Source organism: Aquarana catesbeiana, linkage group LG13 (genome assembly GCF_042186555.1).
Source record: "Aquarana catesbeiana isolate 2022-GZ linkage group LG13, ASM4218655v1, whole genome shotgun sequence".
NCBI lineage: Eukaryota > Metazoa > Chordata > Amphibia > Anura > Ranidae > Aquarana > Aquarana catesbeiana.
In genome coordinates, this window is record NC_133336.1 from 52,233,182 (window position 1) to 52,246,061 (window position 12,880).

At 42.4% G+C, this 12,880-nt stretch overlaps 1 protein-coding gene across 1 annotated transcript in view; it reads right to left on the reverse strand.

Moving 5' to 3' along the window:
• Positions 1-12,880, reverse strand: part of TDRD9 (tudor domain containing 9) — a 393,320-nt gene that overhangs the window by 97,049 nt on the left and 283,391 nt on the right. The window contains exons 23-24 of the mRNA XM_073609957.1: positions 9,922-10,029; positions 9,635-9,735 (exon numbers count right to left, since the gene is read on the reverse strand). Coding sequence (XP_073466058.1) covers positions 9,635-9,735; positions 9,922-10,029 — 209 coding nt within the window. The remainder of the gene's footprint in view (positions 1-9,634; positions 9,736-9,921; positions 10,030-12,880) is intronic.

Sequence of the window (12,880 nt, forward strand, 5' to 3'; positions counted from 1 at the left end):
TTTAGACATTAATGGCTGTGTGTTGAGCTATTTTGAGGGGAGAGCAAATTTACAGTTATACAAGCTGTACACTCACTACTTTACAATGTAGCAAAGTGTAATTTCTTCAGTGTTGTCACATGAAAAGATATAATAAAATATTTACAAAAATGTGAGGGGTGAACTCACTTTTGTGAGATACTGTATGTGCCCAGCTCAAATTTCATGAATCGGGTTTACATCCACTTTAAGTCGTCCTCCAACCCTTCAGTAGGACAGGAAGAAAAGAATAAGAATGGTCAGCCCTTGAGATAAAAGATCAAGAGTTTGCAAAAGAGCAAATCTTTTTTGTGGTTTCAAAGGAACATTTGAGCTAAGGGCCTTCAAAGTCTTGACCACTCAGCTGAGGAACACTGCCCTGGACCTATTTACCACCCTAGCAATCTGCAAGGTAATATCATTACGTAGGATACCATTTTGCTGGCTCTGGCAAAGGAAAAAGATGATCCTGTGTGTCCAGGTACCATTCATTTTAGCGTAGACAAGCGGTAGGAAAATAGATATGAAAAAAAAGCCAAGTCTCATAATCTCAGATAGAAATGTTGAGAAGCTAGCAACTTTTTCATGAAGACTGCACAGACCTGACATCGCCTAAGACACTAGAAAAAAAAACTGGTCTTACCAAGCTGGGAGCGGTTATGCCAAGGAGGGGACTTCCTGTTTTTACCAGTGTCCAATCAACTGAAGGTGGCAGAATAATTTTACCATCATTGCTATGAAGATCTTTTGTTCCATGATGTACAATAGATAAAAAATAAATAGTAAAACAAATAGTGCGCTATAAATTAAATTCCTAATATCTGTATACACTCCAAAATAGATGGTGAAAAATAAGTGATAAATGAAAATACTGAGTGATAGAAATAATGTAAAAACAGCAATAGGCATGTCAAAAAAACTTTCAATATATGCTCTTAATCAATCACCAGTGATAGGGCATGGTACAGTCTCCTACACCATAATGGATATAGCCAGGGTCAGTATAGGTCCCAAAGTGTATGTATAAAAAACCAAACCAATTCCTGGGTGTAGTAAAATCACTATCAGAGGGCTACACAGCCTGGATCACGCACTGCTGCTGATTCCCACTCTGCCAATTAAATCCTCCGGTTTAAGATGTTTCATTCATGAAATAAGAGAAATTCATCATTGCGCAATGATCAGCATGAAACATAAAAAGCACAGGTGGATCCGCTCACATGTACTACTATGGTAAACCGCGCTATAGAACAGTCAGAGCGATCTCCTCTCCTCCTACCACATCCACTGTGCTTCATACGGGCACATCAGATGTCGTCACTGGCTCCTCCCGACGCGTTGCGTCACGTGCCTTTATCAAAGGTCCCTTTATGGTGTAGGAGACTGTACCATGTCCTATCACTGGTGATTAAGAGCATATATTGAAAGTTTTTTTTTTTATATGCCTATTGCGGTTTTTACATTATTTGTTTCTATTACTCTGTATTTTCATTTATCACTTATTTTTCACCATCTATTTTGGAGTTTATACAGATATTAGGAAATTAATTTATAGGGCACTATTATTTGTTTTACTATTTACCATAGAAGTGTCAGATCACTTTTAGAAAGGTTGCGGCTTGATTATTTGGGTTTTTTCTAATATTGATTTTACACATATCAGCGCTTTAGTACACTACTGCACAGATAAAAAATAAAGACTATGGACTTACCTGTAATTTCCATATCTTGGAGTACAGTACAGGAAACTGACAACTCATTCATACACAATGGGTTATGACTCATACCTTCAGGTGATTGGACACTGGCAAGCCTTTAAGGACATGACCCCTTGATGGTTATAAAGTGCCACTGTGATGGGATTGTCTGACTGCACCTAAATTGGGCATCTCTTTAAAATGGGGGTCCAAATGCTAAAGGGACAGCCTGACAAATCTAAGCTCCAAGATGTTGATGGGGAGTCTTGCCTCTTCCCTTGACCATTGTTACATAGTTACATAGTAGGTGAGGTTGAAAAAACACACAAGTCCAACCTATGTGTGTGATTATGTGTCAGTATTACATTATATATCCCTGTATGTTGCGGTTATTCAGGTGCTTATCTAATAGTTTCTTGAAGCTATCAATGCTCCCTGCTGAGACCACCGCCTGTGGAAGGGAATTCCACATCCTTGCCGCTCTTACAGTAAAGAACCCTCTACGTAATTTAAGGTTAAACCTCTTTTCTTCTAATTTTAATGAGTGGCCGCGAGTCTTGTTAAACTCTCTTCTGCGAAAAAGTTTTATCCCTATTGTGGGGTCACCAGTACAGTATTTGTATATTGAAATCATATCCCCTCTCAAGCGTCTCTTCTCCAGAGAGAATAAGTTCAGTGCTTTGAACTGTTAGGGAGTGGAGGATTCCTCCCTACCCTGACAGACTTGACAACCTTTCAATTGCAGGGAAGTAAGGAACTAAAGTGTTTTTACCCCCCCCCCCAAAAAAAGGATCCCGTTTCCTTAACCACTTGCAAATAGGCGTACCTGTACGTCCCCATTAACTGGCGGGGCTAGCGGGCGCCGTGTACAGTGTCCCGCGATCGTGTGACGGAGCCACAGAACGGGGAGATGCCTATGTAAATAAGGCATTTCCCCGTTCTGCATACTGACATGACAGGGATCTACTGCTCCGTGTCATCGGGAGCAGTGATCGCTGTCATGTCAGTGGTAGCTCATCCCCCCACAGTTAAAATCACTCCCTAGGACACACTTAACCCCCTGATCACCCCCTAGTGCTTAACCCCTAGGACACACTTAATCCCTTGATTGCTTCCTAGTGGTTAACCCCGTCCCTGCCAGTATAATTTACACAGTAATCAGTGCATTTTTATAGCACTGATCGCTGTATAAATGACAATGGTCCCAAAATAGTGTAAAAAGTGTCCGATGTGTCTGCCATAATGTTGCAGTCACGATAAAAATCGCAGATCGCCGCCATTACAAATAAAAAAAGAAAATAATAATAAAAATGCCATAAAACTATCCTCTATTTTGTAGACGCTATAAGCGCAAACCAATCAATATACGCTTATTGCGATTTTTTTTTTTTTTTTACCAAACATATAAAGAATAATACATATCGGCCTAAACTGAGGAAAAATTTTGTTTTTTTTTTATATATTTTTGTGGGATATTCATTATAGCAAAAAGTAAAAAAAATATTTTTTTTTTTCAAAATTGTCGCTTTCTTTTGCGCAAAAAATAAAATACAGCTATAGCTGTCAGCCGGGGAGAGGAGAGAGCCGAGGAGTCACGTGAGCACAGGAAGACGCTCTGATATAAGGTAGAAAGAGGTATCTTTTTTTATACAGCAAAGGTAACAGGGACACAATGTTATTTAACAGAGGGATGGCATGCTTATACTATAGTGGCTTAGCAACCACTTTAACCAGAGTTTTAGTGGTGATACACCAGGACAAATAATTACTTGCTGGGGAAGGGGGGTTGGGGTGGATTCAGGGAAAGAGCCTGCTTTTTCAGGGCAGGCTATGGGAGTCACTTGTAGCAGTTCTGGGAGTTGATGGCTGGGTCCTAGGGTTACGGTGGGTGTTTCTGGGCCATCGTGTGAGTGGTGATAAGAGTATTGGAATTCTGCTCTCACCAATCATGCTCCATTACCCTCTGCAGTAAACAGAGTGCTGTACAGCAGGAAGTGTAACCTTAAGGCTACTTTCACACTGAGGCGCTTTACAGGCATTTTAGTGCTAAAAATAGCGCCTGCAAAGCGCCTCTCCTGTCACTCCAGCATGAAAGCTTAAGTGCTTTCACACTTGAGCGGTGCGCTTGCGGGACATTTAAAAAAAAAGTCCTGCAAGCAGCATCTTTGGGGCGCTTAAGGAGCATTGTATACACCACTCCTAAAGCGCCCCTGCCCGTTGAAATCAATGGGCAGCGCCGCTGAAACGCTTGCAAAGCGCTTCGGCGGTGGTGCTTTGAAGGCGCTATTAACTCCATCGTCGAAAAGCGACAGATAAGCGCCACTAAAAATAGCAGCGCATTAACCGCCGACGCCATCTAGCTATAAAGGGCACACAAACGTGATCACATGATCATGGTTTTCCTGCTCTGATCTCATGCTTAATGGAGAAATAGCAAATTGTCTATCATTAAGGCAGAATTTGTAATGTGTATATAGGGTCTGCACACACAACACACAACTATTAAGAGCAGAAATGCTGACTTCTACACAGTGTGACTGGGGCCTTAGATGCAAGGGATTTCTACCAAACTAGAACCATAGCAGTCTTTGGGCTTGTTTTTAAATTAATGGTGTAAAAATGCAGCAGTTTTAGCGCCCCCCAACTGCTCCCCTTTTAGCAGAAGGGGCAGTGGCTATGGGTAAACGCATGAGTAAGAAAAACAATGGTGAACCCGCGCAAAAGACCTAATAAAAAGTTATTTTAGCTTGAACTGCTGCCCCCACAGATGCAAGCGCCACCGAAATAGCAGATGCTGGAATGAGGAAGGATTTAAGTGTGGGTGTGGCGCTGTTCAAAAAATTGGAATGTGTGTACCTGTGGTGTATGCAGGACTTAATAGTGCAAACTGTTTAATCGTGAGTGAAAAAGAGATCTTTTGCAAAAAATATGCAAATGTACTCAACCATAAATCAAAATGTAGTTTAAATCCTAAATAAAAAATGAATGGGTTAAAACGTGCTGCCAAGCTGTCCCAATGTTGCTACCTTGTGTGAATAGGGGTGACATTACAATCCAGGTTTAGCATAATAAATACAAACAATGGTAATCAAACCCTCTGAGACGGGGAGGGGGGAGAGAGAGAAGGGAAGGGGGGGGGAGGGAGGGTGAGGAGGAAGAGGGACAGGGGAAGTGTGGGTGATCCAAAAGTGCACAAGTGCCAATAATAAAATAAACTGCTGTGGTTATTTAAGTCCAAATAAAGTGCATAAGTGACAAAAAGGTGCTAGCTTGATTGTTTCAAAGTGCAGGTGTGTTGAAAGCAATCTTCCAATCCTTTTGCTTGGTGACAGTGTTTGAATCCCGTGCTCTTAATGTGCACACACTCACCAACTTCCTTAACCCCTGCAGGGGTATTAGGCGGTCACAGTCTATGGTACTGTGCAGCAATAATCTGCAATCTCAGGATCAGACTGATGTAAACCATAGAAGAGAAGAGATATCATAGCATAATACCGTATAGAAAGTTTTATTGTAAAAGGTAACAGAGCGGTACTCACAAATTAGTAGCTCATATAAGGCAAGAAAAAGATCTCAGTAAAACCGTCAGAGTAATCTTTAGCCTTTCTGGGAGATACGGCAACATAGGATTAGGCCACGCCCTATGCGTTTCGTCATTGGACGTCTACGGGAGCGTTTAAAACATTTTGCAATTAAACAGTTTGCACTATTAAGTCCTGCATACACCACAGGCACACATTCCAATTTTTGAACAGCACCACACCCACACTTAAATCCTTCCTCATGGGTAAACGCATGCCACGCTTGTTAGACTCTGCTTCATGGCTGTAGTGGGAACTAAACCTCCTGTTGTGCTTAGTGGGCACTGCCTGCCAGACACAACCAATTCTAGTGAATGGAGCCACACTGCTATTGCGCACGTTTGCAGTGCAGTACTGCAGCATTTACGGGGTTAAAATAGGTGATAAAGAGGCGATACAATACCTTCTCACCACCTGTGAAATACTCTGAAAAGTGATCCAAATGCAGATGACTCTTCAGTCTGCAAAGCAGGCGTAAATGTGGCATTCCTGTCTTGCAGCATGCCTAAGAATAATGGCTTACTGCAAGACTACAGAGGAAGGGCTATGGCAGGTTATTGTCATGGACCCCCATACTCAAGAGGAGACTGTCTGCTGTAAAAGCTTCCTCTGTCCGGTACCAGCACGATCCAAGGTCCCTTAGCCCACCCATTTCCTTTGTCGAAGCATCAGTGTAGGGTGAAACAACAAACAAGACTGTTTATTCCAACATATGTACCAACAGATAACCACTCAGAGGATAATCCCCCCTCCTGCTTTGCATAATTAAAAAGGGCGGGGCAGACTTTACCTCCACCAGTAGCATGACAATGTGTATTCAAACTTCTCATCTCATCAGTAGACTGTCTTTGGGAGGGGCTGGAGAAATTCCCCTCCCCACTCACAGCTAAACCACAGAGACATATATATCCCATAATATTTTGCTCCCAAGGCAGACAGAATAGAACAATGGGATACCGGCACTTAAACCCATAACACCCACCTCAAACTATCTAGCAATTGTCTGTGAAACACCCCTACAAGATTCTAGCAGTCTTAAAGGTGAAACTATGCATCTTCATACATTTCTTAAAGGATATTGCTCACAAACATTAATGTCCCAAGTAAAAAGAGCCCCTTCCTTCTTTCAGCACAAACCACACAAACACAGAATCCAGGACAACAATGTCAAAAGGAAATGCTGAGTCCAGTGTAGTTGTACGCCGAGTTGGGTTAGGCAGACCCAACTGGGGTACTTGGTCACCCTGTGCCCTAAATAGACACAGGGTTACTTACACATAGAAGGGGCCGGGAGAGCTGGACGAGGAGCTTCCAGTGGTCTCCAAGGTAAGCTGGGTTCCACAAGCCCCCCCGTCCAAAGTGACTTCAGCACACTGTTATTATGAAGGCGTTTCCTTCATATGTAAATTAATGACTTCATAGAGAGCAGGGTTCTGGGAATGGTGGGATCTGAGGGGTGGGGCTCCCTGTTCACACTGGTCGGCATATTTACCTGGGCAGGATTGAATTCTAATTGTGATTCATACAATCCTGCCCAGCAGCAGCAGAGATAGATTTCAGAACAGGCTGTGTATGAAGGCATTTCCTACGTGATTTTGAATAATGCTGTTATCTGTGAGGTGGGACTTGAGAGTTTTTGATCCTTCCTGTAGGTATGACTGAATGCTAATTAGGATGTATTCAATCCCACCCACCATCAGAACCGTGAAGGAAGTTACAGCATTTGCAGAGCCTCAAAGACTTCAAAAGGGTGTGTTTTAGGCTAGAGATGCTGCAGGAAGTGGCTATGGAAGGGTCTCTGTCTACATCAAACTATACAGAAAGTCACATAGTACAAAGCTACAACTAAACCCAGGCATCAGGGGATCTGCAGACAACAGAGCAATACGGTACAGAGGTATGATCTATGCTGGGACTGACCATTCCAGAGTGCAGCTTGATGAAGCAAACAAAATCGTCTACCACTGCAAAGTGTAGAAATTGCTTTCATGAGTGACCCAGTCATCACAGGCTGCACATTCTATCTGTTCGTGAAAATGGACTGTTTTTGTAAGGCTTACTAGGTCTCTTTGTAGCCAAAGGGGTGTGGTGAGACAGAGGAAGAGTCCATCTATACAATGCTAAGGCTAGTGCAGACAGAAGCAATGAGATTTTCAACATTAGCAAACATGTTTCGTGAAGCTCCCTCTTCAATATGGTGACAGCGTGAGGGAGAAAAATCTTCTCTAGCTTCCTCGAACACTGCCTCTAAGTACTCTTCATTCCCCACCAATTTAGCATCCTCTAGGTTCAGGATATCAATGTCTAACTCCAGTTGAGAAATGGGAGTAAGAAAAGAGGTGGGACATTTTTGAGGTTTGGACAAAAGATGGCTGAATTAAGGTCATAATCCATCCAAAAAAATGCGCCAATGTAGAAGACTGGATTTTTCAAATAGGTCTCTTGCTGCATGCCTGAAATAAAGCGACTTGGATGCTGAGACCAATATTCCTGCACTGATACAAGGGATGCGTTGTCACTTTACGACTGTGTTGTGCAGGCTTTTGACAGAGTGAATTTTCACCTATTTCAAATTTGCGCCCTTTTGCCTGGTCTCTGCCATAGTTACAAGTGAGGGTATTCCACTCTACAGCAATAACCGAATATAGTTTGGTAGATAATATAAGCAGCCAATAACTCAGGTGTAGGCCGCGCTGTAACGAATCCTCATGACTAAAAGGGTGGGTTACTAAACCCACAACAGTAAAATGGAGTCTGTATATGCAGTAAAGCATGCTGGTTATACTCACTGTGGAACTTAAGGGATTAATTCTCTGCATTGTGCAAAAAAAGCTGTTTGATCCTGTATGTACAGATCCTCCCTCCTCTTCCACTGACTTCAAAACATGTCCGGATAATACAGAGTTAATGAAGTCAGGCTGAACATGCTCAGTTTGGTGTGTATTGCTAGAGAGGTTTTTTTTTCTTGGGTGAGTGCATGTGCTCAGCACAGGGCCAATCAGCACTGTCCACACAGAGGGTCAGGGGTCCTGCATCTTAATAGCACAGCCGGTGCAGTATGAGAACTCCTCCTATAAGCTTCAACCAGGCACTAAAAGAAGTCACAAGACTGCTATACACTGCAGATGAGAAAAACCATTTAGCAGTTTATATTTACTAAAATGATTGAAATTCCATGTTCTGTGTACTGTGGAAGACCAGATATAGGGAATGCAGGGTCCTCCATTTAGTAACACTTTAATGTATGTGACCAATGGTGGATTTAACACCCTGGTCATTCACCTGTGACTGAGCGTTGATTGGTTGAATTTTAGCACCAAGTTTATAAAGGCTGCACTGTAAAGCAAGCATGTTCCAAACGTAGCCCCATATTACACATTAACAGTCAAACAAACAGGGGAACCTGGTCTTTGCAGGTATGAACACACCCTGAAAGTAAGATGCCTTAAAGCCGGCCATACACGGTTAGAATTTTGAAAGAATTTTCTTTCGAAAATCGTACAAGAATTTTCGTACGAATTTCGCACTATTAGTGGGCTGCAGCAACAGCCGATTTTCGTGCGGAAATCAAATTTGGGGAATCGGACATGTTGGAAATTTTTTGAAAAAGGAACAATTTTCTAATCAATGATGGGAAAATCGTGCGAGAAATGTAATAAGAAAAGAAAATTTACGGAGAGAAAAGAAGATTCCCGGCCACGAAAATTCTTTTCTGAAGCAACATGAGGTGAAATTGAAGGCTTGGTCGAATAAATTTCGAAAATCAATGGTGGCGCCATGGGATCACAAAAAAAAAAAAAAACCAACTTTCTTATCTTGAAAAGAAAATTTGTTCGAAATTCGACCATGTATGGCCTGCTTAAGGCAGGTAAACACTAAGATTTTTTCGTGTAACCAAGCGGTAGGAGCTACTGTACTAACCATGCGAGGCAATCTCCGCCGCTGAGCTGTTGTGTTCAGACATGGGACGGCCCTCAAGCCAGAACACTACATTCAGCGCTCTCTGCCATTTGCAGAGAGCGCAGGTCCAACATGGCCGTTTTTTTTTTAACCAGCAGTCTCCCGACAGTCGGCCCATGTGTACCCGGCTTTAGCAACACAGCACTGTTACTACCCTTAGGCCAGATAATCATGCTGATGCAATGGCATAAACACTGGGTAATTGAATAACAAAATGTCCACAAATCAGAAGAATGGTCGTCACTAAACCAGGATTGTCAGATATGGAGCAACCACAGCCTACAAAAAACGAAGAAGCAACAGACCATTTCTCAAAAAGCAGTAAAAATCTCAAACAATGGTTAAATAAAAATTTAACGTAAAGTTTCCTCTACTTACCTTGAACCATCAAACAAAATAGACTTTACTTGACCGCATTGTCTGAAAAGAGACTGCATCTGCTTGTGGTAAAGAAATCCATACGGTGGTACATTCTTTAGCTGTTCATTGTATTAAAGAAAGACCATTAAAAGAATTAAAAGAAAAGAAAAGAAAAGAAAAAAAAAACAACATCTGAGTAATAACTTGGCTTGCTCAAAACCCAAGAGTCATTTAAAATTACTTATTTTTCATTTCACTTGTATTCATTCTTTCAAGTCCTACATTATGCTGGCCCCACTACATACCACAATCGTAGTCTTCGGATCCTTGCCTCCAAGTTCTCGAACAGCGGACTCTTGATCTGATGGGCCATATGTAAAATAATTTGGGTAGAACGACCCAGCCATAACAACCTGAAAAATGTTAAATACCAACAAATTAGGTAACAATTGTACAATAAAAAAAAAAACCCCATTAATTCTAGAGCCTGGTACAATTAAATCATTTGCACTTGGAAAGAAATGACAATGCACATTTAGATTCTGACACAAATCTAATTAAATTTCATGTGTATATAAGGTATGTTACACAGATTTACACACTGTATATGGATGGTAAAAAAAAAGAAAAAGAAAAAAGAAACAGGATAAAAGGAAAAAAATAAAGTACGTAAGAAATCTGCAGGAGTTTTATGCTGGCTTGATGCACTGATCTAAAAGTTAAACAAAGGACACCAAGTTTCAAGCTGGAATACACATACCAAATACTTGGAAATATTTGATTATGCCATATTTCATTCAATCACCTTATTGTATATTGGGTTAAGCTAGTGATCTATTTTAAGCACCACCGCACTCTTGCTAAAAGTATTTACATTGTCTTGCATTATAAAAATCAAAAACTATATAAAAAAAGCATTTTGGAATTATATATAAACATCTAAACATTTTAATGTATACCTAAATTTAACCATATTTGTGAGTAGCTCGGTAGTCAGAATGTAGACTAGCTGAAGGCGGCAGAATGGCTCAAGGCCCTGTTCACATGTATGCGAACTGGATGAGTTTTAAACCGCATCCGATTCGCATGACATGTGAACCGGCAGCCTTCTCTATAGAGCCGGGTTCCCATGTAAGCAGTGGCAGTGCCAATTGAGTCCTGTGTTATTCTGAGCCCTGCGGTGGTGTTCAGATGCAAATTCACAGCTATTGCCTTCTATGGGAACACATCTGAATTACGCGTCCTCAGATTTGAACGCAAGTTCAATCAGGGGGAAGGAAAAACCCTGCGTGGGTTCGTTCCCCCCACCCCCAATTCATACCAGACCGTTAGGGGCCCCAGTGACACCCCCCCTGCTGTGAACGAGTATCGGGTACATATAGTGCATCCAGAAAGTTTTCACAACGGTTCACATTACCCCATAATGACAACGTGAAAGAAGTTTGAATTTTTTTTGTTTTTTTAATAAATTTGTAAAAGCGCATGTACATAAGTATTCACAACCTTTACTCAATACTTTGTTGAAGCACCTTTGGCACGAATTCCAGCCTCAAGTCTTTTCGAGTATGATGGTACAAGCTTGGCACACCTATTTTTGGGCAGTTTCTCCCATGCTTCTTTGCAGGACCTCTCAAGCTCCATCAGGTTGGATGGGGAGCATCAGTGCACGGCCATTTTCAAATCTCTCCAGAGATGTTCAATCCAGCTCTGGCTGGGCCACTCAAGGAAATTCTCAGAGTTGTCCTGTAGCCACTCCTGTGTCATCTTGGCTGTGTGCTTGGGTTGTTGTCCTGATTGAAGATGAACCTTCACCCCAGTCTTAGGTCCAGAGTGCTCTGGAGCAGGTTTTCATCAAGGATGTCTCTGTACATTTCTGCATTCATCTTTCCCACGATGCAGACTAGTTCTCCCATTTCCTGCTGCTGAAAAACATCTCCACAGCATGATGCTGCCACCACCATACTGCACTGTAGGGATGGTATTGGCCAGGTGATGAGCGGTGCCTGGTTTCCTCCAGACATGGCGTTCGCGATTCAGGCCAAAGAGTTAAATATTTGTTTTGCAAGACCAGAGAATTTTGTTTCTCATGGTCAGAGTCCTACAGTTGCCTTTTGGCAAACTCCAGGTGGGCTGTCATGTGCAATTTACTGAGGAGCGGATTCTGTCTGGCCACTATACCATACAGGCCTGATTGGTGGAGTGCTGCAGAGATAGTTCTTCTGGAAGGTTCTCCCTTCTCCACAGAGAAACACTGGAGCTGTCAGAGTAACCATCAGTTCTTGGTCACCTCCCTCACTAAGGCCCTTCTCAAATTATCGCTCAGTTGGGCCAGGCGGCCGGCCCGCTCTTGGAAGAGTCCTGGTGGTTCCAAGCTTCTTCCATTTAAGGATGCTGGAGGCCACTGTGCTCATTGGGACCTTCAATGCTGCAGAAATGTTTCTGTACCCTTCCCAGATCTGTGTCTTAAAACAATCCCGTCTTGGAGGTCTACGGATAATTCCTTGGACTTCATGGCTTGGTTTGTGCTCTGACATGCATTGTTAACTGCGGGACTTTATATAGAAGTAGAGAAGTAGATCCATTGTCAGCCAACGCCCTCTGCCCAATCTTAAATTGCCAAGAGGTGAGGCCACCTGGCGTCGTCAGGCTGTGATGTCAATTTATCATGCACCAGTCTGTGACATCACGGGGGGTGGTACCACCAGGAGACATCACTGGGTGGCCCTGCCCCTTAGCTATTAAAGAACTGTCACACGGCAGAAGCTTTATTTTTTTTTTCCCCCCCATTTTCAGCGTCCGGCAGAGGCGGCGGGCATCGTCATTGGCGATGATCTACACCGGGGGGACATGGTTTATATTTTTTTTAAAAAGGACTTGTCAAAAATTTGTGTTGTTTTTACACCCCATACTCATTCACATAGAGGGGTCCCTTGTTAAAGGGGGTTTCCAGATTCCAATTAGCCTTCTGCTCGTAAACCCCTAAAACCACCAGCCAGGGTTGTGGGGGGGCAAAGGTGCTTTTTTTCTTACCGTGTATATTTTTTTTTTTTCTTTTATTTGAGAATTCTTGTAAATTACAGAAATGTCATTATGGACCAAAAAAAAAGAAAATATAGGCGCACACACCACTATCAGAGATCTGGGACATCACTTCATTAGCTGACCATGATGGAGCCGAGTGCAACAATGAAACCCCCCCCCCCTCCCCCAATAGGTGTGTGATGTTTAGAGAGACACAATGGATGGGTGCAGCATGTAAGGCTC